The sequence below is a fragment of the Zonotrichia leucophrys genome, chromosome 4, assembly GCF_028769735.1.
Source record: "Zonotrichia leucophrys gambelii isolate GWCS_2022_RI chromosome 4, RI_Zleu_2.0, whole genome shotgun sequence".
Lineage (NCBI taxonomy): Eukaryota > Metazoa > Chordata > Aves > Passeriformes > Passerellidae > Zonotrichia > Zonotrichia leucophrys.
This window is the reverse complement of record NC_088173.1, coordinates 70,463,470-70,485,498: the sequence shown is the minus strand read 5'-3', so window position 1 is coordinate 70,485,498 and position 22,029 is coordinate 70,463,470. Positions and strand designations below refer to the sequence as shown.

Genomic DNA, 22,029 nt, shown 5'->3' with positions numbered 1-22,029 from the left:
TGCTGAGCCTTCCTTCTGTGCCCCAGGACGAGAAATGGAGACTCTCCTGCACCCTGAGCGAGAGCAGCCTGAGCGCTGATAGGAAACAGCCCCTGCCAAGCCAAGCTGCTGCTGGGGCTCAGCCCAGCACTGCAGGTACAGCCTGCCAGGCCACCTTCCTGAGCATCCCTGCACCTTACAGCACCCCAACACCTTCCTGAGAGTCCCCACAGCACCCCAACACCTTCCTGAGCATCCCTGCAGCCCCACAGCACCCCAACACCTTCCTGAGAGTCCCTGCAGCCCCACAGCACCCCAACACTTTCCTGAGCGTCCTTGCAGCCCCACAGCACCCAGCACCTTCCTGAGCGTCCAACAGCCCCACAGCACCTTCCTGAGCGTCCCTGCAGCCCCACAGCACCCAACACCTTCCTGAGAGTCCCCACAGCACCCCAACACCTTCCTGAGCATCCCTGCAGCCCCACAGCACCTTCCTGAGCGTCCCAACAGCCCCACAGCACCCCAACACCTTCCTGAGCGTCCCTGCAGCCCCACAGCACCCCAACACCTTCCTGAGAGTCCCCACAGCACCCCAGCGCCTTCCTGAGAGTCCCCACAGCACCCCAACACCTTCCTGAGCGTCCCTGCAGCCCCACAGCACCCCAACACTTTCCTGAGCGTCCTTGCAGCACCACAGCACCCCAACACCTTCCTGAGAGTCCCCACAGCACCCCAACACCTTCCTGAGCGTCCCTGCAGCCCCACGAGCAGGGCTGTGCCCTCCCACACCACGCTCAGCTCAGGTCCCCTCACCCCCTTGTGGTGGCACAGCGTTGGAGCACAGGCACGTCCCTTGTTGAACACTCCCCGTGGGGCTGCAGCCGTTGATCCTGGACCTTGTGCCACTGGGTCTTGATGCCAAGAGCTGTTCCTGGTGGGAGCCAGCCCTCTGCTCCTGGCTGGGCTCACATCCCATGGCACCTCTGTCCCCTTTGCCCAGCAGTGCCACACTCCCATAGTGTTGGGGCAGAAGTGCTGGCCCTGACAGCCCTGGGGACACTGATGGGCTGTGTCCCCCAGGCTGGCTGAGCCTCCATCTCTTCTCTCCTGCCTGCACAGGCTCGTCCCTGTCCCCCACTGGCTTTGGTGGCCGTGTGAAGAGTGCCAGCAAGCTGCCACCGCTGCCCCGCAAGTTCAGCCCCTCGGTGTACGAGACATTCCTGGAGCAGAGCGATGCTGCAGCACCAGGGAAGGTACGGGGGACAGGGACTGCAGGGGAGGCACTCAGGCCCTGGTCCCACCACCCCTCACGTCCCTCTCTGCTCTCAGGTGTCCCCAACAGTGGATGGGACCAGAAGCCTCAAGTCCCCGCCGCTGCCTCCACCCAAGTCCAAGCGTCTGTCACAGCTCTGACCTGATGGCACCCCCTGTCTGTCCCCACCCCTGCCCAGAGTGCCCCTGTGCCCAGCAGCTGCTGGAGCCACAGCCCTGCTTGAGTCTCACCTGCTGGAGCAGCTCTGACACCCAGAGCAGAGTCCCTGTGTGTACCAGGCACTGCCACCCTGTGTCCCACCAGCTCTGGACACCCCCAGGTGTCACCTGGCCCTGGGTGCTTGCTGTGCCTCTGGAACCACGCTGAGCTCCCACACTGCAGCCCCTCCCAGCCATGAGGATCCCCTCCCTCCACCCCACAGACTGTGCCAGTGGCAGCAGCAGTGACATCCCCAGTGCCATTTCTGTGTGATTCCTACTCCCCACCCATGGGACAGCTCCCACCTCATCCTGCAGGACACATTCCTGGCTCACACTGCACAGGTGTGCACACAGCCTCACTCTGCAGTGCCACCTCTCCTGCCCACCCCTGTCACCTGCACCAGGCAGGGGCACTGCCCTGACTGCCATGCCACGCTCAGCTCCCACCTTTGCACTGCAGCCACGGATAATAAAGGGCAAACACATCAGCCAGGCACCTGTGTGGGGCTGAACACCCACCCAGGGGCTCACCCCCAGCTGGCAGCACCCCAAAGCACAGGGAGTGACCCTCCTGCAGCAGGGAAGGGCCCCGTGGTCACTTCCCAAGCCACACACAGGGAGGGGACTCGCTGCTCAACCCCTGAGCTGGCACAGGGCTCTTTATTGAGGTGGGCTCAGTATTTACAGTCTGTTTCAGGGGCTGGGGAGGGCAGGGGCTGCCTGCAGCTGGGTTCCATTCTACGGGGGCAGAGGGATCAGCTCCCAGGCAGGGCTGAGGGACAGACAGACAGACAGACAGACAGAGGGGCCTGGGAGCGGTCAGGCTGTGCTGGTGCCAGGCTCTCCCTGCATTCCCAGCAGAGCAGAAGGTGCTGCCTGCCCAGCTCCTCACAGAGGGTTGGCTGAGGAGGCTGCCAGGCGCTTCCCAATGTAGATCCTGCATTGAAGAGAGTGACTGTGAGGCACTGGAATGGGGTGCTGGGCTCCAGCAGGCCAGGAGCAAGGGGAGATGGCAGCAGAGCACTGCAGCAGCCAAGGATGAGCAGCCCAAATCCAGGAGTGTTCCCTCCTCCCCCAGCCCCGTGGTGAGAGCCCCAGACACTCACCCCAGCCCCAGGGTCAGCAGGTGGCTGAGCAGGAGCGAGGGGATGAAGAGCAGCAGCAGCTCTGAACTGAAAAGTCTCTTCTTCCTCCCCACTGCACCTCCCTGCAGGCTCCACAGCACCGGCTGGGGGGAGCACACAAAGGCAAATTCCCTGGGGAAAGCTCATGGTTAACAGGGCCAGCAGGATGGGGGGCAGCTGCAGGATGTGCAGGTGGGGGCCACAGGACTCACTCTGCAGACAGGTACCGAGGGCAGCGGGCACAGGCCCAGCCCAGGGACGCTCTCAGGCGTCGCTGCCTCCACTTGGCTTCCTGTGGCACATCCCGCTGCAAGGAGACACAGGGCAGGTCAGAGCATGGCCTGGGCACAGCAGGGTGTGCCAGGGGCAGGGAGCAGCTCCCTCACCTGCCAGGGATGGGGGCAGCCGGGCTGGGGCTGGCTGTGGGCAGGCAGTGCCTCACTCTCTGCTGGCTGATCGCTGCCATGGCTGGCTCTGTCCTCATCCCAGGCTGGGGAGCCCAGCACGAGCAGGGCCCTGCAAAGAGAAACCCTCAGTCACTGAGCCCAGCCTGTGGCACAGCTCAGCAGGGCCCTGGAGCCCAGCTCCCCCTCAGGACTCACCCCTCACTGCTCTCTGTCTCCAGCTGGGCTTCCAGCAGCATCCGCTCCACGTCGGCGTGGCAGGAGAAGGGCGAGGGCGCCGCCTCGGGCTCGGGACAGCCTGGGCCACAGCGCAGCTCCACCCAGGAGCCTGGGGGGGCTGTCAGCCCCCGTGCTGCTCCGGGACCAGCCCTGCACCCCAGCCCTCCCCAGCACACCCCTGACCTGGGATGCCCTGTGCACCCCAGGGATGCTCTCCGGGACCGGCATCTGCCCCCGCCCCCGCGGTGCTCATCAGCCCCGTGGTGCCCCCACCGACCCAGCCCTGCTGGGATCCCCGGGGCACCTCAGCCCCCCCAGAAACCCGCCTGGGCTCCCCACGGAGCCGCCCCCCATCCACAGCGCACATCAACCACCCGGGGCTCCCGGTGACCCAGACCCCCACGTGTGCACGTCAACCCCTCCACCCCCGGGGGCTCCCCACTGTCCTGAATACCCGGTTCCCCGGGTGTCCCATTGTCCCGAACCCCTCGGTGCCCCTTCACCCCGGTTCCCCGGGTGTCCCATTGTCCCGAACCCCTCGGTGCCCCTTCACCGCCGGTTCCCCGTCCCGCCCGGCTCCCCCGCGGCCTCGATCCCGCCCCGGTGCCCCGGTTCCCCCCGGACCGTCGTCGCCGGCTCCCGCCATGGCCCCGCGGCTGCTCCGCGCGCAGCCCCCGCCGCTGACAGTCACGTGACGCCCGCGAGCCCCCATGTAAATAAAACCACCGGCACCGGCAGCCGGACTCTTAAAGGGGCTCTGGCTCCTCCCGCTGGGGCCCGCGAGCCGCAGCTCGCCCGGCAGCGGCGGACCCGCCGCGTTGCCTCTTTAAGCGGCGCCTACGTGCGGCGCGCGAGCAGGCGTCGGCTGCGGCGCGTGCAGACCCGCACGGAGCCGGCCCGGGCCCGCCCCCTGTCCCGTTGACCACGCCCCCTTTCCCGCTGGCCCCGCCCCCCGCCCCGGTGCTCGCACAGCCCGAGCCTCGCCGGACGCTGCCGCCGTTTATTTCCGCCGCCAGAGGGCGCCCTCGCCCCGCCCGTCCCGCCCGCGCGGGGCCCGCGCGCTCCCGGTGCCACCGGCCCGGCCCCGAGCTCCGGTCAGGGGTTGCCACCGGCCCGGCCCAGAGCTTCGGTCAGGGGTTGCCACCGGCTCGGTCCGGCCCGCTCAGGGGCTGCCGCCGGCCCTTGCCGCGCCGTGCTTCTCAGCGAACCGCCTGCGGGAGAGAGCGCCCTCCCTCAGACACCGGAGGGGCCTCCCCCGAACCCACCCGGGGATCCTGGCAAGGAAGCAGCCGCGGGGGACCGAGAACACCGTGGGGACACTGCAGCAGCACAGGGCCGGGCTGGCTCTGCTCGGACCGTTCAATCCCGGTGGATTGTGAGGGCAGGGAGGGGCTGCCCACAGAGCTCACGGTACCCCAGGACCACCCACAGGATCCCAGCCAGGTGTCCCAGTCAGGGATTCCCAACAGGCCGGTTCCCTCAGCACCACCCCAGCCATCCAATGCCCAACAAGCCCAGGCACACTCAAATTCCCCTCAAACACATCCTCAATTTTCTGTGTCTTCCTAAACCATGACCCACACACCAGAACTGGCCTATTGTGCCAGGATTTGCCTCATGAAAAGCCTGCACAGATATCAAATCACTCCCAGTGCCCTCACACCAAGGAGCATTAATGGAGCTGTCCCTGGTGCCAAACAGAAACGTCCTGCCCACACTGAGGGTGCCACGGTGGCACCTCGGGTCCTGTCCACACTGAGGGTGCCATGGTGGCACCTCAGGTGCTGCTGGGGGCTTGGGCAGGGGGACATTTTGTGTCATGGGGAGCCGTGGGGGGCTCTCACCTCCTGGCATAGTCGTACAAGGCTCGTTTCCTCTCCTGCAGGGACAGGTGACGCTCCACGGGGGACTTTGCAAACTGCTTTGTAGCCGGCTGGAAGGGAAAGCACAGGAGCCATCAGGACACAGGGGAAGCCTCCTTGGTGGCTCTGCAAGGACCTGGCTGGTGCTCCATGCCCCTGGCCAGCAGAGCAGGGAGACACAAGCCCAAAGTACCTTGGAAGAAGGCGCAGGCACAGAGCCCTGGATGCCAGAAGCAGCTGCAGCCTGGGAGGTAGATGGGGCAGGCAGGTCTTCAGACTCTTTACTCTCAGGCAAGAAGGGAACTCTCCCCTCCAGCAAGTTGGCAATGGTGGTGTCCACACAGTTGGTTTGGACTGTGGGGACAAAGGGAACCATTAGAGATCAGGACACTCCATCATGGCTGCCAGTGTGTACCAGCGCAGCAGGAACGAGGTTTCTTCTTTTGGACCCACATCCCTGCTGGCAGCCCTGCTCACCCAGGTCTGTCCTGATGACCTCCAAGGGCACGTGAGGCAGCACCTCCTTGACCTGCTGTGCCATGGCCACCACCCTCAGGTCCTCAGGAGCACCCCTAGGCAGGCTGGGGGGCACCCTGGGCCGGGCTGCCGGGCGCTGGCTCGAGGCTGCAGGACAAAGCACAGCGGGCACAGGGTGAGTTTATCACTGAAAACACACAGAGAACCCCCAAAGCAGAGCCCAGGCTGAGGTTCCACAGCCAGGATCCCCACCTGGGGCAAAGGAAAGCCTTTGTGCCGTGTGCCTCAGCCTCTTCATGTGCTCCGTCCTGTCGGCAGCGGTGATCCGTGTGGATACCACACCCAGCTCCATGGCCAAGAGCTGGGAACACAGAGCAGCCACGCTAAAATCACACAGCACACTAAAATCACACAGCACAAACAGCCCTTCCAGGCTGGGGAGCATGCCAGGGCCACATGGAGCCATGCTGAGGGCAAGAGGGTTGGGAAATGATTTCTCCAGGGCCTCAGGGATGCATTGCAGTGTGGCAGAGGGCACAAAAAGGATCAGGAATTGCAATATCATCCTGCCAAAACAGGCTGACAAGGAGGTATGAGATGTCTGGAGCTGTCAAATACCCAGCATCTACAGGCAGGATGAAGAAACCACTGATTTGTGTGATTTGTGGTGTTATAAAAAGGGGGTGAAAGGTTTGAACTTGATGGGAAAAGCCCTGACAACTGCAGAAAAGCTCAATGCTGGGGGGCAAACAGGCCATGAAATAACTGAGCTCTTGCAAGGGGCAATAACCATGTTCTGTTGGAGTCCTGGATGCTGAGAATTTTAGATTTTCTATGCTGACAGACTCTAGCCCCCAAGAGAACACTGCATTTGACCTGAGGCCATAGAGAAATCTTCTAAAATTAAATAATAGAACTAAGATTATGGGTGTGTAGTTTGATTAGAAGTGTGTAATATCATGTAGTAAAAAACGTAGAGTTTAGAATATAATGTGATATGATATGAAATAATATAATATGAAATAATATGAAATAATATAATGTAATATAATATAATGTAATATAATATAATGTAATATAATATAATATAATATAATGTAATATAATATAATGTAATATAATGTAATGTAATATAATATAATATAATATAATGCTTTAGAATATAATAATATATATAAGAAAATAAAAGTTTTAAAACAAACACTAGTCCTTCATAAGTTTAAGTAGTATTTTATAACTAAACAAAAAAAATCCACATTACAGAACACAAGTAGTTAATTATTAAGTTAAAAATAATAATTTAAGTATAGTTTCTTAATGAAATAGTATTTAGTTTAAAAACTTAGAAAAATAAACACATAACCATTTTATGACTTATTAATAAAACACTACAAATCTCACTACTTATAAAAGTATAAATAAATTTTAAAAAATTAAACATCTAAGTCTAAACACAAAATAGCATCTACAGCTCCCTCAGCACCCTCCATGCACACCCAAGGCTGGAGGAAACCCCACAAGCAGCCCTGCCCCTTATCCCAAAGGATAAGAGAAGGAAGCAGCTGCTGGGGTCTGCCCAAAATCCCCACTGGAACAGATCCTGCTGCTCCTCACCCTGTTCCACTTTTTCATGCAGAGCCCAAGAGTGACACTGAGCCACAGAAACACCTCAGGATTAACAGCCTGAGTTAATAAATCAGATCTGGAGAGGAAACTTTGCAGGATCTGAAAGAGCCTTGAGGGAACACCTTCAATCCCAACCTTAACCAAAAAAACCCCAAAAACCAACAATGTACCAGAGCTCCCATCACACACACACACATCCAGAAATGCCCCCTGCACCTCTGCCTGCAGCCTGTGCCCACCCCAAAGTGCAGCAATGCCACAGATCCCTGTCCCAGCCCCTTTCCTACCTCCTGAACTCGGAGCGCAAAGTCCTCACTCCGCTCATCTGCTCGTCTGGGGACAGACGGCATCCACCTGAGAGGGGACAGACAGACAGACAGACAGCACGTGGAGCCACCCTGCTGGGGGAGCCCCTGGGGACACCCTGCCATGCCATCCCCACCTCCAGGCTCCCTCTCAGCCCACAGCCTTGCCCAGAGGAGCAGCAAAGGCCAGCAGCCACTCCCAAATGCAGGATGTGGCAGGAGACAGAAGTGGCTCACTGGCCTTAATGAGAGAAAGGCCTTAATGAGAGAAAGGCCTTAATGAGGATCTGGGGTCATTTACATGGTAGGAGGAAACAGGTCACCCAGAATTCAGGCAGCTAGAAGCAGGGAAAGGCTTTCCTTTGCTGAAATACACCAAGCCCTACATTTGATTCCCAGTCCTTTCCACTGCCCTCATTACAGCAAAGCTACTCAAGGCCTGGGCAGGGCTCTGGGCCACCCCACTCCCAAGGGATTGTAGGGACAGACAGACACTGGGGGCTCAGCAGCTTCAAAATACCCCTGGAAACTTGGACTGAACACCTGGAGAGACTGAAACTGTTCTCCTTCCCCAAGAGGAACCAGGAGCCCTCTCCACATCAGAAACTGGACATGGCCATGCCCAGATGGTGCCAAGGAGGGAGCTCTCAGTGCCAGGGTGACACCACAGCCCTGCCCACCCCCAGCCCTGCCCCAAACAGAAGAGAGAGACGTAGTACCTTACTTGATAAACTGTGAAGGGAACGAAGAAGGTCCAGAGCAGCTCCGTGATCCAGGAGGAGTCGGCCACGCTCTGGGGAAGAAGAGAGCACAGTGAGATCCCACCCAGCAGTGGGCAGGGAGGTGGGCACAGCACACCTGGCTGGAGGACTGGGAAAGGGGCAACAGCAAAGCCAGTGCAAGCCCCAGAGCAGCTTCACCCTCATTGTCATCACCAATTTTCATTTTCCTCCCACTAAGCAGCAAGGCTTTCCCTCAGTATCCCCCCATTCCCTACCAGTCTGCCCCTTCAGAAAGTTACAAAAATGTCAGAAAAACTATGAACAATCCTCAGAACCATGAACAATCCTCCCTCATTCTGGTGGCAACAGCCTCTCTGTGATGTCCCAACTGCTGTAAGCTCTCCCAGGGAACCGCACAAGAGTTTGGATATTGGGAAAATTCCTCCTTGCAAGGGCTGCCCAGCCCTGGCACAGCTGCCCAGGGCAGGGGGAAGCCCCCATCTCTGGGGGGATTTAACAGCCCTGTGGATGTGGCACTTGGGGACATGGCCAGTGCTGGCCTTGGCACTGCTGTGGAATGGTGGGATTTGATTTTCCAGAGATTTTCCAAACAATTCTGTGATTCTCAGACAGGCTTGTCCCTGGGAAGAGGAGCTGTAAATGAGAAAAGCCCTGAAAGCCCAGGCACAAGAGGAACAGAGAAGCCTCACCTGGATAAACAGAACCTCAGAACTCCAAACCCAAATGCCTGGAGTGATGCCCACAGCCAGATCTCAGTTACACTGCCTGTGCCACAGAACAACACCCACAACACCCATCTGCAACACTCCATGCAACTGGAACTGCAGAAGATTCTCTTTTAATTCCAAATGTGGTGTTTGGCCCAACCCAGTGCCTAATACACATTACACAATTACATAAGAAAACTTTCTATAAAACACCAGTCAATCCATTCAAAATATCACATCTCCAACCCTTCCAGTTTCTGATGGTTTAAAATCACCCCAGAAATCCACCAGGATTTACTCATCCAATGAAGCACCAAGTCCTGCTCAGACTCTGAAGGTAAAGTTTGAGCCAAGAAGTGACTGTAACCAGCACCTGCTGTTCTCCCTGACATGCAGGAGGGAAGGGATGCACAGACAGACACACAGCTTGTCACATCTCAGAATTTCTCAAAGGAACCAACCCCATAAAAGCATAAGATATTCCTTATAAACTGTCCAGAACAGAAAAACTCTCCCACTTTTCTGGAGGAGTCATTCAAAATGTAACTTATTGCTAGAAAACTGCATCTTCACCCACCTTGTGACCTGCCTCAACTCTGTCTCAGCTCTGCCAAATATTCCTGCAGTTCCCATCCCTGCACACATCCAGGTGACTCCTCACCCTGCCAGGGGTTCCTTTGCCACAGGAACACCACACCCATGACAGGCAGCTCTCTGTAGTCACCAGACCATAAATAATAAATATCAAAAATAAGAAATTCAATGAGAGCAGTTTCCCTGCAATGCTTTGGCAGTGCTGCCATTGCCCTCATGGACTTTATCCCTTTGTGGGGCTGCTCCTGCTCCATGTCCTGTGTCTGTGCCAGGGGCTCCAGCTCAGGAGCCTCCAGAGCCCTGATGACCTTTGGCAGCTGCTCTTTCACAGCAGGGAACTCAGCAAGAGCAAAGCAGAGTGGCCATGGAAGCCAGAGGCACAGTGACAGCCAGCTGGGCCCCCAAACATCTGTCACACTGGCTCCTGGGAAAGGCACTGGAACTGAGCAGCTGCTTCCAGGCTGCCAGGACACGAGGCCAGGCCACACCACGTTCTCCAAAGCAGAAAGAAAGGCTGGTCCCACCCCACACCCTGTCCCTGTGCCCAGCACTCACCACAGCCACCAATGGCCTCCGGACCTGCAGGGCAACGGGCTGGACCTCATCCAGGATGGAGAAGGGCCAGGAGCTGGAAGGGAGGAAATTCTGCAGTGAGTGACCCAGGAGCCACCTGAAGCCATTTTGTCACCATACAGCAGAGCCATTCCCAGCCACCCTATTGAATTTGCAGGGGCAGAGAGAATGATGCATCTATCTTATCAGAAGGCTAATTAATTACTTTATGATACTGTATTGAAATATATCTAAACTGAATCTGCTAATCACTCAGCAACTACACTGAATTTTGTGACTATCAGCTGACAGTCACAACACACACACACACTTGGCCCTGATAAGCCAAGGAAATAAAACACCATCACTTTGGGTAAACAATCTTTATATTGCATTCTACTTTTGCACAAACACAGGCACAGCAAACGATAAGAATATTCTTGGGAAGAACTGTGCCTTGCTTTTCTCTGTGAAGAGCAACGTAGCTACACATTTGCAGCCACGTATTTGTAGCCACATTTCCCACCCTGCTGCAGGAATTGCCATTCCCTGCTGGGGGAAGTCACCTGAAGCGCAGCAGCCCGGCCCTGCCGTTGGTGGCAGCCTCCTCTGGGAACAGCAGCAGAGGGGGATTCCCTTGCTGGGCCGAGTATTCCTTCAGGGAATCCACCAGCTCGGCCCGGCTGCCCGTCACTCCCAGCTCCATGAAGCCCCGGGACCAGCAGATGAACCCTGGGGAACCACTCAGGGCAGGCTGCAGGGAGAACAGCAGTGAGGAGGAAAGAGGAGGAAACCCCGCCCTGCCCACCCTTCCACGCCCTCCCTCCCTGGTGACAGAGGTGACAAAGTTGCTGCTCGTTAGCAAAATCCCCTCTGGGACTGAGTGACCGGAGTGACTGAGATGCTTGAGCGTGTCCAAAGGAGAGCAATGAGGCTGGTGAAGGGCTTGGAACACAAGCCATATGAAGAACGACTGAGGGAGCTGGGGTTGTTCAGCCTGGAGAAAACGAGACTCAGGGGTGACCTTATCACTCTCTTCAACTTCCTGAAGGGTGGCTGTGGTGAGCTGGGGGTCGGTCTCTTTCTCCAGGCAACAACAGACAGAACAAGAGGACACAGTCTCAAGCTGCGTCAAGGGAGATACAGGCTAGAATTAAGGAGGAAGTATTTTACAGAAAGAGTGGTCAAATACTGGAATCATCTACCCAGGGAGGTCGTAGAGTCACCATCCCTCGAAGAGTTTAAAAAAAGACTGCATGTGGCACTTGGTGCCATGATCTAGTTGAGGTGTTAGAACATGGGTTGGACTCGATGATCTTAAAGGTCTCTTCTAACCTAGAATTTCTGTGATTCTGTGACCTGTGTTGACAGTGGGTGAGAAGATGTCACAGCCAGGCCTCAGCCCCTGCTCCATGGAAAATGGATTCCAAATCATCAGTTCAGACTGTGCCCTGCACTCCCAGCTGCTGTGTCCCCAGGGCTCTCTGCAGCAGTCCCTGACACACTTGGCAGGACACAGAGTCCCCCCTGTCCAGGCCAGGGGTAAATCAATGGCTGTGCAGGACACAGGAGCCACCCAGAGCCTGCTGACTCAGGAACTCCACACACAAAGGGTTTTACAGGGGAGCAGGGACAGCCCAGAACTACCCAAGCACCAGTGACACACAGCTCCCTCCATGCACCCCCAAAACTGCACACCCAAGGCTGGAGGAAACCCCACAAGCAGCCCTGCCCCTTATCCCAAAGGCCAGAGAAGGAAGCAGCTGCTGGGGTCTGCCCAAAATCCCCACTGGAACAGCTCCTGCTGCTCCTCACCCTGTTCCACTTTTTCATGCAGAGCCCAAGAGTGACACTGAGCCACAGAAACACCTCAAGATTAACACCCTGAGTTAATAAATCAGATCTGGAGATGAAACTTTGCAGGATCTCAGAGAGCCTTGAGGGAATCTGTGCCAGAAACTGGAGTGACAGGACAAGGATTAATGAGTACACTGAAAGAGGAGAAATTTAGGCTGGATATCAGGAGGAAATTTATGGGTGTCAGAGTGGTGAGGTTGCCCAGAGAAGCTGTGTATCCCTGGAAGTGTCCAAGGCCAGGCTGGACAGAGCTTGGAGCCACTTGGGCAGGTAAAAGGGTGGCACTGAGTGGGCTTTAAGCTGTTTTCCACCGATCCCACTGCAGCACCAAAAGGGGCCGAGGTGTCCGTGCCCCGCCCTCGGGGAGGAGCCCGGCCGTGCCCTCACCGTGTTGCAGGAGGTGAGCAGGCTGACGACGTTGTGGTCGAAGGGGGTGACATGGTTGGCAATGAAGACCCTGGCGCCGGCCCCGCGCAGCCGGGGGTCGCTCTGACGCACCAGCAGCCCCAGCACGGAGCACATCACACGGACAATGAACCTGCCGGGGGAACACGGATCCTCCTCGAGTCCTGCCCTCCAAAACACTGCCAGGTGACATGTCCAACAGGCAAAGACCCGGGAATTCTGGTGGCTGGACAAAGGACACTGGCACCAGATGGAAATGACACGTCTGGTGCAGGAATTGGTGTGGCGCTGGGACTGGGATGAAGGCAGCAAGTGCCCACAGAGCTCCTGAGCATCGCAGCAAGCTGATCCACACCAATCCCTGAGCCCTCCAGAGGTGGCTGCCAGCTCCAGCCTTGGCAGAGGCAGCACCTCCAAGGCTCCCGAAGGCACAGATCCTTCCCTGAGCCGAGTCTCCGGGGCAGCCCTGCCATCCCCCCACACCCACCCGGGCAGCAGCAGCACCCGGAGCCCCCCGAAGTCACCCACCGGCGCACGACGCTGTCGGGCAGGGCGCAGCTGACCAGGAACACGTGGACGCCGATGAAGACGCGCAGGACGAGCAGGCAGAGCCCCACGGGGGCGTAGAGCAGCAGGGCCAGGAGCAGGAACCCATCGGTCGGGAGCCTGCAGGGGCACAGAGCGTCCGGGGCGGCCTCAGCGCGGCCGGGACGATCCCCAGGACCCGCCCTGCGGCCGCCGCCCCGCGTGGTCCCCCCGGCAAATCTCCCAAACCACCCCGGAGCCTCCCCGGTCCCCCCACGGGTCACCCCGACCTTCCTCACGGGGCTTTGCTGAGACACCCCCGCCCTCCGCTGGCCCCGCCACCCCCGCCCAGCGTTCCCGCGGTTCCCGCGCGGCTCCCGCGGGAGTCCCCACGGCGCAGGCCCCGGGCGGGCGCTCACCGGTGCGAGTCAAAGAGCCGCTCGGGGCCCGGCGCCGCGGGCGGTTCCATCCCCGCCGTGCCGGCGCCTCACGGCCGCCCCGCACCCGCCGCCATCTTGCCCGCGGCCGCGCGCCTGGCCCGCGCGGGGCACGCTGGGAACGCGCCGCCTTCCTGGTCCGCACGGCGCCGCCGCAGCACTATGGTACCGATCGCGGCCCTCGACGGCTCCGGTGGACTCGGTGAGCGGCTCTGCCAATGGGACTGCCCTGCTCCACTGTCGCGCCGGTTGTCGGTGCATCTCGCTGATGGCAAAACCGTAGCTCCCAGCGGGACTACAACTCCCGGCGTGCCCCGCGGCAGAACGCGCTTCCGGCAGGCCCCGTCTCGGAACTACAGCTCCCGGCGTGCTCCGCGGTGGAGGACAGCTTCGTGTGGACCCCGCCTCAGGACTACAACTCCCGCAGTGCCCCGCGGCTCGGGCCCGCCCCGGCGGGGCGCGGTTTCCGTTCGGCAGCATGGCGGCAGCGGTGCGGAGGCTGCGGATCCGGTGCATCCCGGTGCCACCGGGTGTACAGCGCTGGTGCCGAGCGCTGACCGGGACCGCTGAGCCACCGCCGCCCCCTCCACCCCCTCCTCCTTCCCACCCCCCGCCGCCATCCGCCTGGGGTCGGTCTTTGGCGGCGGCGGTGGGCGCCGGGGCGGCGGCGCTGGTGCTGCTGTGGGCCCGGGAGCGCCGCCGGTCCCCGCTGAGCGCCGCCGTGCCCGCCCCGCCGCCCGCCCCGCCGCCCACCTCACCCCGTGCCGCCTTCAACTTTATCGCTGACGTGGTGGAGAAAACGGCGCCCGCGCTGGTCTACGTGGAGATCGTGGGCAGGTACCGGCACCGGGGGATTCCCGGGAGGGATTTCCCTCCTCCCGGTGCAATGCAGCCCCGGCCTCTCCTGAACCGTCCCGGAGGGATCCCGCCAGTGCGACACGCGGCTGCCACACGCCGCTGCCGTTTCCGTGTCCTGCGGGGCCGTGTGGCGGAGCTGCGTTCCAGGCTGCCTCGTTGTTCTGCCTGCGAGCAGCACTTGGTGTTTATTTCCCTTCGTGTTCTTTAATGTTCTCACCATCCAATGCCTGCGGTCTCTCGGAGCAGCTCTGCCCTCCAGCTGGGTGGCTGCTTCTTCCAGCTTGGTGTCACCTATGTGCAGTGTCATCCTCTCTGCCTCACAGTGTGAGAGGCATCAGCTGGTGCTGCTCCTTCTCTGGGTTCCTGACCCGCTGGGCTTTCCTTGCTGCTCCATCCCATTTTCCATTCATTTCAGAAATTTGCATTTTCCTATGCCCTTTGTACCGTGGCAGAGGTTTCTTAGGTAAAAAAGTTAAGATTCCACACATAATTCTACAGGCTAAACTTTAAATGCTTCATTCATATTGGTAACTCAAGTGAACTCCAAAAATCTCTTATTTCAACTTCACCTGACTGCCAGCAGAGATTGGGGTGCTTGACCAGGGCCCTGAGTTGTGAGTCCATTCCTGCTATCAGGTGTTGCCTCTCAGGTGTTTGTTACCTGTTACAAGGCTCTGTGTGTCCCTGCACAGGTCACAGCCCCTCCTGCTCCCACGTTCTTCTGTTCCTGGTGGGATTGAACCTTTGTGGCTGTGCATGAGCTCTGCATTCCTGCTACATTCATGCACATTCCCCTATTTCTGCAGATTGTTGGGACCGGGAAGAATTCCCCATTTTGCTGCTCCCTGCTGCCTCCCAGCCCTGTCCCTGCCACTCCTGACTGTGCCCTCCTTACAGACACCCCTTCCTGGGCCGGGAGGTGCCCATCTCCAATGGTTCAGGCTTCGTGGTGTCCCCGGACGGGCTGATTGTCACCAATGCCCACGTGGTGGCCAACCGGCGGCGCGTGCGGGTGAAGCTGGCCAGCGGTGACATGTACGACGCCGTGGTGCAGGACGTGGACCAGGTGGCTGACATTGCCACCATCAAGATCAAGCCCAAGGTGTGTGTGGTGTCCTGGTGGCCATGGGGACACTGGGAAGAGGGGATGTTCCATCTGTCCTGCTTTATTGGTAATATCAATATTGTGTCTCAGAATTTGTGTTGGTCAGAGTGACTCTGAGATATGTACAAGCTTCTCTTCCCAGCCTGGTAGTTGAAGACAGAGTCAGAATTCTTCTGTTTTCATTCTCAAGGTTGTTTATTATTTCTGATCTATAACATTCTTTCTCTGACCTGCTGAGATCTGTCTGGCAGGTGGGGTTGAGGCACACTGGTGTTATCTTTTTATACTAAAAACAACATGTACATTATTTACCATAACTTCTCAATACCTATCACCTATGTTAGACAGTGAGCTTCTATCTTAAACCAATCCAAAAGTGCCACCATCACAGCAGAAGATGGAGGCCAAGTAAAAGAAGGAGAAAGGCTGGACATGCCCAGATTCCTCCATCTTGCCCCCGAACCCCCTTCTAAAAACCCCAAAAATCTATTTTTCACCCTGTGACAAACTATTATTCTATTTAGACTTTCTTGATTTCTAATTCTTCATATAAAGGTTGGTAATTTACTCCTTGGGTCAAAATCAAAGGCACAGGGGTCTTGGGCTCTGTGCCAAGGTCTCTGAGCCCCATGGGCAGAGCCTGGAGCCCTCCAGGGATTCAGAGGAATTTTCTGGGTTCCAACAGGGATGTGCCTTGGCTTGTCTGGCCGCTGCTGCTGAACCAAACAGCGGCACTGTGGTGTTTCACCCCAGAGACACTTTTGGCCTGCTGGATGTGTGGTGTTTCACCCCAGAGACACTTTTGGCTGGCTGGATGTTGCAGCTGAGCACATGGATACAAGTCCAGACATGCCAGGGCTCTGGTGGTGGCAGGATGGAGCTTCCTCTCATAGAGGATCTGCTCCTCAGGTTTCTCTCTGGCAGAGAAGCTTTAAGGCGATGGTGAAGGAAAGGAGTCGGTTCTGATGGAGGGTTTGGATCCAGAGCTTTATTGTGGCCCACAGGCCTCTGAATCCAGAACTCCTCCAACAGAACTCCTGGAGTGTGTGGTTGCCCTTTTATCCCAGGAAGTGGAGGAGGGAAGGGGTAGGGAGCCCATCAAGCAGGTACAGGAGAGGAGTCTTAAGGGACAGAGGACACCTGGATGGCCCAATGCCCCCCGGGTGTAGAGGGCATCTTTTGAATCTGCCAATCACTCAGTGCCCTTCTGGAATTTCAGGACTGACAGACAGTGCTGGGCAGAGGTCAGGGTGGGGAAAGGAGGGATGATTGACACACCTGGCAGGGAATCTTGAGGGGAGACACCCGGGGTTCTGGGGTAAACCATGAAATCACACAATACCACTCTGTGCCACTGACCATGTCCCTGCCCACAGCACCCGCTGCCCACGCTGCCCCTGGGCCGCTCGGCCGAGGTGAGGCAGGGCGAGTTCGTGGTGGCCATGGGCAGCCCCTTTGCCCTGCAGAACACCATCACCTCGGGCATCGTCAGCTCGGCGCAGCGCGGCAGCCGCGAGCTGGGCCTGGCCGCCTCCGACATGGAGTACATCCAGACCGACGCTGCCATCGACGTAAGGGACATGGGGACATCGTGGGGACGTGGGAGGGGCTCACAGGGAGCATGGGGATCTGGCTGGTCACCCTGGGATCGGCCTCAGGATGGGGCTTTCGTGGTCTGCTCACACTCTCTCTCTCTCTCCTCTGCTGCAGTTTGGGAACTCTGGGGGCCCCCTCGTCAACCTGGTGAGTGCTGCTGCTTGTCACCTTGCTGGCTGGGGCAGGGATGTGCTGAGTGAACCTTGCTCTGTGCCTCTCTGTGGGTGCTGGGAGGCTTCCTGGAGGGAGGAGGGAGAGCATGAGAACCTTGTGCAGTGTCTGAGGCAGCTGGAGCTGGTGGGGCTTTGGTGGAGATCCCGTAGATCCTGTAGCCTCAGCCCCTGGGTTGTGCTCAGCCTGGGCAGGGGTGGGCACAGAGGCAGGACCCCAGGCTGGTACAATAGTTCCCCTGCTCCCCACAGTGATCCAGGCTGGGTCACTGCTGGGATCCCAAAGCCCTTTCCCTGCAGGATGGCGAGGTGATTGGTGTGAACACCATGAAGGTGACGTCGGGCATCTCCTTTGCCATCCCCTCGGACCGGCTGCGGAAGTTCCTGCAGAAGGAGGAGCAGCGCAAGAGTGAGTGGGGCCCTCCCTGCTCGGGCTCTGGGGGAGGAGGGTGAGAGAGGGAAGCTTTGGGCTCTGCACTCTTCTTCCTGAGAAGAGCAGGAAAAGTCTTTGGGGCCTCATCTGGTGCCACAGGAAAGCTGTGCTGCTGCTGCCTTGCCCTGTTTGGTTCTCCTGTGACACTGAGGAGGGACCTTCTCTGTCAAAATTTTGACAAACCAGGGAAGCCAAGTCACAGTGCAAAATACAACACCTGGAATGCTCCCGCTGGTGCTGGGAACTGGGATTTGGAATAGCTCTGCATGCTGCCTGCCCTGAGGGCTCTGAGGGAGGAGGATGAGAGAGGGAAACTTTGGTCTCTGCACCCTTCTTCCTGAGAAATTCAGGAGAGCAGGAGAAGTCTTTGGGGTCTCATCTGGTGCCACAGGAAAGCTGTCTGCAGGGATTGGAGCTGATGCAGTGTTTGAGGGAAGAATGTCACTGTCACTGCTGCCTTGCCCTGTCTGGTTCTTCTGTGACACTGGGGAGGGACATTCTCTGTCAAAAATCTGACCAACCACAGTGCAAAATGCAACACCTGGAATGCTCCTGCTGGTGCTGGGAACTGGACTGAGCTGTTGCAGGGGTTTGGAACAGCTCTGGATGCTGCATACCCTGAGGGCTCAGCCCAGCACTGTTGTGAGCACATCTCTGTTTCCAGCCATGCCATTCCATGTCCTTTCCCTCCACAGGCTCTTGGTTTGGCAATGCAGAGTCCAAGCGCCGGTACATCGGGGTGATGATGCTGACCCTCACTCCCAGGTACCTCTCCTGAGCTCAGGGGGCCAGCAGATCAGTCCTGTTGGGGCAGGGATGGGATGGGATCTTCCCAACTCACTGAGGATGCCTGGTTTTGGCAGGATTGTCTCCACAGCTTAAGCTTTCACTCTCAGATCTCTTTGTGCTTGTGTTGTGGTTACAATGCCAGCTGGCTCACGGGTAAATTGGAAACTTGCAGGTTTGTACATTGGTAGCAGACTCTGTGAGCAGATGAAAAGTGGTCTCCCTCTCCACAGGAGGGTGGAGCCAGGTGGGGGTCAGGCTGTATTCCCAGGGAACAAGGGACAGGACTAGAGGAAACTGCCTCAGGTTGTGCCAGGGGAGGTGGAGGTTGGATATTGGGAAAATCCCTCCTTGAAAAAGCTGTCCAGCCTTGGCATATCTGCCTAGGGCAATGGTGAATCTCCATCCCTGGGGAGATTTAACAGCTGTGTGGATGTGGCACTTGGGGACATGGCCAGTGCTGGCCTTGGCAGAGCTGGGGGAGTGGTTGGACTTGATCTTAAAAACCTTTTCCAACCCAAACAATTCTGTGAAGTGCCCATGCCAGCAAGCAGGACCTGTCCTCTCACCTCTGGGGAAAGGTCAACACCTGCTCTGGTTCTTTGGCTCTTGCAGCCACATTTGAGGGACCTTCAGCTGTCTCGTGGGGCTGGAGCTGTGCCATGCTGGGCAAACAAACACCTTTTGGGGCTGTGCTCTGCCCTCAGCTGTCTCGTGTGGCCGGAGCTGTGCCATGCTGGGCATACAAACACCTTTTGGGGCTGTGCTCTGCCCTCCGAAAGCTCCGGTGAGTTCCCCGTTGCCCAGCAGATGGTGCTGGTAGCCGGCAGAACCCGAGGGATGTGGGAGGGCTGCCCAGCCTCCTCCTGCTTCCCTGGCCACGCTTGCAGGGCCGGCTCTGTGAGGAAGCAGCGTGAAATTCCTCGGACACGGCTCCGGGCACGCGGCTCCAGCTTCCACAGAGCCCCCGAGCCGATCCAGGGAGAGCAGCTGACTGCCAGCCTTGTTTGTGCCCAGCAGGAAGGGCTCCCAACAAGGCACTGCTGGCCTTGGAATCGTGTGACTGCCCTGAACACCCTGAGCCTTTCCATCTGGAAACCTTTCCCTGGCTCAGGAAGGAGCAGCTCTGTGTTAGGCTCAGAACCTGTTCTGTTTGTGGTGCCCAGGCCAGATCAGAGGCAGTGGGCACAGAGATGTGTGAGAGTCCCCAAGAAATCTGTTTTTTTACTGAGGAGGGTGCTCAGAGCCTGGCACACATTGCCTGGAGGGTCCTTGGGGATCCTCAAATCCCAGCTGGACAGTCCAGAGCAGCCTGCCCTGACTGAGCCTGCTGGGGTCGGGTGAGATCAACTTGAGAGGCCTCTTCCCACCTTTGCTGTGTGAATTGGGAAGGGATGGCAGCTTGCCCTGGGCAGTGGGACAGCACAGCAGAGTTCAGCACAGACCACAGGCACGTGGGGAGCCCTGAGTGGCTGAGCAGAGACCTGAGAGAAGCAGGGCTGGGCAGGGACTGTGTGGGTCTGCAGGGATTGGAGCTGATGCAGTGTTTGAGGGAAGAATGCTGTCACTGGAGACATCCAGCTGGAGTGTTGCATCCACTTCTGGATTTCATTCAAGACGGGTGAGGAGCAGTTGGGGAGAGTCCAAAGAGGAGCTGTGAGAGATTAAGAGTTCAAATTTGGTTTAGAAATCCAAAAATCTGTGGGAAAGTGTGAGAAACTGTGATTGTTTAGTCTCTAGGCTCAGGAGGAGGGCTCTGTTGACATGTCTGGCAGGAAGAGGGGCACAGCTTGTGCTGTGTATACTGCCCAGCTAGGGCAGAGAAGTGAAACTGCAGCAGAGGAGGGGCAGGTGTGACCCTGGGGAGGGTGATGTGACATGAGGATGTGCATCACCACAGCTCTGATCCAGCTGGCAGCTGCTCCAGGGGTTTCCATCTCTCCCTGATGCCATCTGGATCCTCATCCTCTCGTTTTGACAGGAGGATGGTGATGTTTGGGGCTGGCAGCTGTGGCTCAGCAGGCTGCAGGGACACAGGAGGGGAGGTTCTGTGCCTGTCCCTAACCCTGTGCAGCTGCAGGGACACAGGAGGGGAGGTTCTGTGCCTGTCCCTAACCCTGTGCAGCTGCAGGGACACAGGAGGGGAGGTTCTGTGCCTGTCCCTAACCCTGTGCAGCTGCAGGGAGTGGGGTGGGAGCCCTCCTCTCCCTCCAGCTGTGCCTCCAGCTCCATCCCTGATGCTGCTGTTCTCTCTGCAGCATCCTGGCAGAGCTGAAGCTGCGTGACCCCACCTTCCCTGACATCTCCTACGGCGTGCTGATCCACAAGGTGATCATTGGCTCCCCAGCACACCAGTAAGTGCTGCCCTGTGCCTTAGGGCTGCCTGGGGGAGCAGCTGTGGGATGGGTTTTGTTCCAGAGCAGCAGGGCTTGGGCTCTACAGCTGAGAAGGGGACCTCTCCCCAGGCTGGCTGTCTTGATGTAGAACCTCTGGTGCCACAGCTCCTGCTGCACTTGGAGGATGATGTGTCTGCCTCACCGTGTGTGTGCTTGTCCCCTCAGGGCAGGGCTGAAGGCTGGGGACGTGGTGCTGGAGATCAATGGGACAGTGTCACGGCGTGCTGAGGATGTGTACGAGGCGGTGAGGACGCAGCAGAGCCTGGCCCTGCTGGTGCGGCGTGGCTATGACACCCTGCTGCTGAGCGTCGTCCCCGAGGTCACCGAGTAGCAGAGACCACCCAGCTGGAGCTGAGGGCAGGACTGAGATGTGGCTGTGCTGGCCAGGCAGAGACAGAGCTTGTGCAAGGCTGGAAGGGGCCAGGAGAGGGGCCTGTGCTTGGGTGACTTGTGGTGCAGTCATTCCTCTCTGTACTCAAATAAAGCACTTTTCTAGCGGCCCCCAGGGCCGTGTCATCTCCTTCCCTGGTGGAGGCTGGGCTGTGTGGGACCTTGTTCCTCCTGTGAGTCCCCTCGAGGCAGCTGGGGAGGAGCTTGCTGTGCCTCCAGGGTCCTTATCAGTGTTCATGGTGTTCTGCCACCTGCTTGGGATCTGACTCCTCTGTGTACCTGGCAGGCAGCTGGATTGTGTTGCCCCTGTGTGGGTGAGAGCAGCCCTGGGACCAGCATAACCTCCCTAGAGCGCAGCAGTGCTGGTGTGCCACGGCCATCTGGTCACATCCCTTCTGCTGGGAGCTCTGCATCTGCTCCAAGCCCTGTATCCACATCCCCTCACATCCGTGCAGCAGCTTTCCAGGCCATGGTAAATTTGTGTCAGTGCTGGACTCGTGATGGCTGAGGTGGCATCTCCTGGCCCTGATACCTAGGAGGGCTGAGGACGGCTCTGATGTACAGGAGGACTCAGGATGGCCCAGATGTGCAGGAGGTCTAAGGACAGCCCTCATGTCCAGGGGAGCTGAGTTTGGGAGCCACAGCCGGGGCCGGGGCTCTGTCTGTCCCGCCCCCAGCTCGCTGTCAGTGCTGGAGCTCTGCTCTCACACACACCCGGCCCCTGGGGACAGCTGGCGGCCATCGGGGAAGGAGCAGCCCCGGCTGTTCCTCGCCTTCCTGGAAGAGCAGCGGCGAGGGCAGGCCGGAGCAGCGGAGGAATGCGGCTGTGGGGCCAGGCCCTGCCCGTGACGGCGCTCCCGAGCCCCGGGCCGCTGCTTTGGGGCCATGAAAGAAGCACAGTTCCTCGGGGTGCTGCGGCAAGGGGCGGCCCTGCCCTGAGAACAGCGCTCCTTTCAGCAGCCCCGGCCCCGCCGGAGGAATTCGCTGCCCCGGCCAGCGCCGCCGG

The 22,029-nt window shown here is 58.4% G+C and overlaps 4 protein-coding genes across 6 annotated transcripts in view; 2 read left to right on the top strand and 2 right to left on the bottom strand.

Moving 5' to 3' along the window:
• Positions 1 to 1,985, top strand: part of LOC135447182 (dedicator of cytokinesis protein 2-like) — a 51,549-nt gene extending 49,564 nt beyond the window's left edge. Inside the window, exons 51-52 of the mRNA XM_064712058.1 lie at positions 27 to 135; positions 1,099 to 1,985. Coding sequence (XP_064568128.1) covers positions 27 to 135; positions 1,099 to 1,397 — 408 coding nt within the window. The 3' untranslated portion in view covers positions 1,398 to 1,985. The remainder of the gene's footprint in view (positions 1 to 26; positions 136 to 1,098) is intronic.
• A 93-nt stretch (positions 1,986 to 2,078) lies between these two features.
• LOC135447181 (BCL2/adenovirus E1B 19 kDa protein-interacting protein 3-like) lies at positions 2,079 to 4,081 on the bottom strand. 2 transcript variants are annotated; one of them, XM_064712056.1, is made up of 6 exons: positions 3,824 to 4,081; positions 3,179 to 3,308; positions 2,963 to 3,092; positions 2,789 to 2,883; positions 2,559 to 2,708; positions 2,079 to 2,389 (listed from the first exon to the last, which is right to left on the bottom strand). In XM_064712056.1, exons 1-6 carry the CDS (start codon positions 3,909 to 3,911, stop codon positions 2,341 to 2,343), a joined length of 642 nt encoding a protein of 213 aa, XP_064568126.1. In that variant the 5' UTR covers positions 3,912 to 4,081; the 3' UTR covers positions 2,079 to 2,340. The 2 variants fall into 2 exon arrangements, with proteins under 2 accessions (XP_064568126.1, XP_064568127.1); XM_064712057.1 differs by having other exon boundaries at positions 2,559 to 2,680.
• A 107-nt stretch (positions 4,082 to 4,188) lies between these two features.
• On the bottom strand, positions 4,189 to 13,405 carry AUP1 (AUP1 lipid droplet regulating VLDL assembly factor). The gene is made up of 12 exons (XM_064712053.1): positions 13,272 to 13,405; positions 12,856 to 12,993; positions 12,310 to 12,460; positions 10,632 to 10,819; positions 10,069 to 10,141; positions 8,189 to 8,262; positions 7,452 to 7,518; positions 5,791 to 5,899; positions 5,539 to 5,685; positions 5,255 to 5,415; positions 5,044 to 5,132; positions 4,189 to 4,410 (listed from the first exon to the last, which is right to left on the bottom strand). The coding sequence occupies exons 1-12, from the start codon at positions 13,319 to 13,321 to the stop codon at positions 4,362 to 4,364; spliced, it is 1,296 nt and encodes a 431-aa protein (XP_064568123.1). The 5' UTR covers positions 13,322 to 13,405; the 3' UTR covers positions 4,189 to 4,361.
• Positions 13,406 to 13,554: 149 nt separating this feature from the next.
• Positions 13,555 to 21,154, top strand: HTRA2 (HtrA serine peptidase 2). Of its 2 annotated transcripts, XM_064712054.1 has the most exons (8): positions 13,562 to 14,126; positions 15,045 to 15,249; positions 16,629 to 16,823; positions 16,963 to 16,995; positions 17,319 to 17,427; positions 18,147 to 18,216; positions 20,496 to 20,591; positions 20,799 to 21,154. In XM_064712054.1, exons 1-8 carry the CDS (start codon positions 13,768 to 13,770, stop codon positions 20,962 to 20,964), a joined length of 1,233 nt encoding a protein of 410 aa, XP_064568124.1. In that variant the 5' UTR covers positions 13,562 to 13,767; the 3' UTR covers positions 20,965 to 21,154. The 2 variants fall into 2 exon arrangements, with proteins under 2 accessions (XP_064568125.1, XP_064568124.1); XM_064712055.1 differs by lacking the exon at positions 16,963 to 16,995 and having other exon boundaries at positions 13,555 to 14,126.
• Positions 21,155 to 22,029: the final 875 nt, after the last annotated feature.

What these genes read in the sequence shown, in the direction of transcription:
- HTRA2 (XM_064712054.1), top strand. Translation starts at nt 13,768, where the DNA reads ATGGCGGCAGCGGTGCGGAGGCTGCGGATCCGGTGCATCCCGGTGCCA. An exon ending in AGACCGACGCTGCCATCGAC is followed by an intron (nt 16,824 to 16,962) that starts GTAAGGGACATG and finishes CCTCTGCTGCAG; the next exon opens with TTTGGGAACTCTGGGGGCCC. An exon ending in ATGCTGACCCTCACTCCCAG is followed by an intron (nt 18,217 to 20,495) that starts GTACCTCTCCTG and finishes TTCTCTCTGCAG; the next exon opens with CATCCTGGCAGAGCTGAAGC.
- AUP1 (XM_064712053.1), bottom strand. Translation starts at nt 13,321, where the DNA reads ATGGAACCGCCCGCGGCGCCGGGCCCCGAGCGGCTCTTTGACTCGCAC. An exon ending in GCCGGGCTGCTGCGCTTCAG is followed by an intron (nt 10,142 to 10,631) that starts GTGACTTCCCCC and finishes CCTCCCTTCCAG; the next exon opens with CTCCTGGCCCTTCTCCATCC. An exon ending in TTGTACGACTATGCCAGGAG is followed by an intron (nt 4,411 to 5,043) that starts GTGAGAGCCCCC and finishes TCTCTCCCGCAG; the next exon opens with GCGGTTCGCTGAGAAGCACG.
- LOC135447181 (XM_064712056.1), bottom strand. Translation starts at nt 3,911, where the DNA reads ATGGGGGCTCGCGGGCGTCACGTGACTGTCAGCGGCGGGGGCTGCGCG. An exon ending in GAGACAGAGAGCAGTGAGGG is followed by an intron (nt 3,093 to 3,178) that starts GTGAGTCCTGAG and finishes TTCTCTTTGCAG; the next exon opens with GGCCCTGCTCGTGCTGGGCT. An exon ending in CCTCGGTACCTGTCTGCAGA is followed by an intron (nt 2,709 to 2,788) that starts GTGAGTCCTGTG and finishes AGCTTTCCCCAG; the next exon opens with GGAATTTGCCTTTGTGTGCT.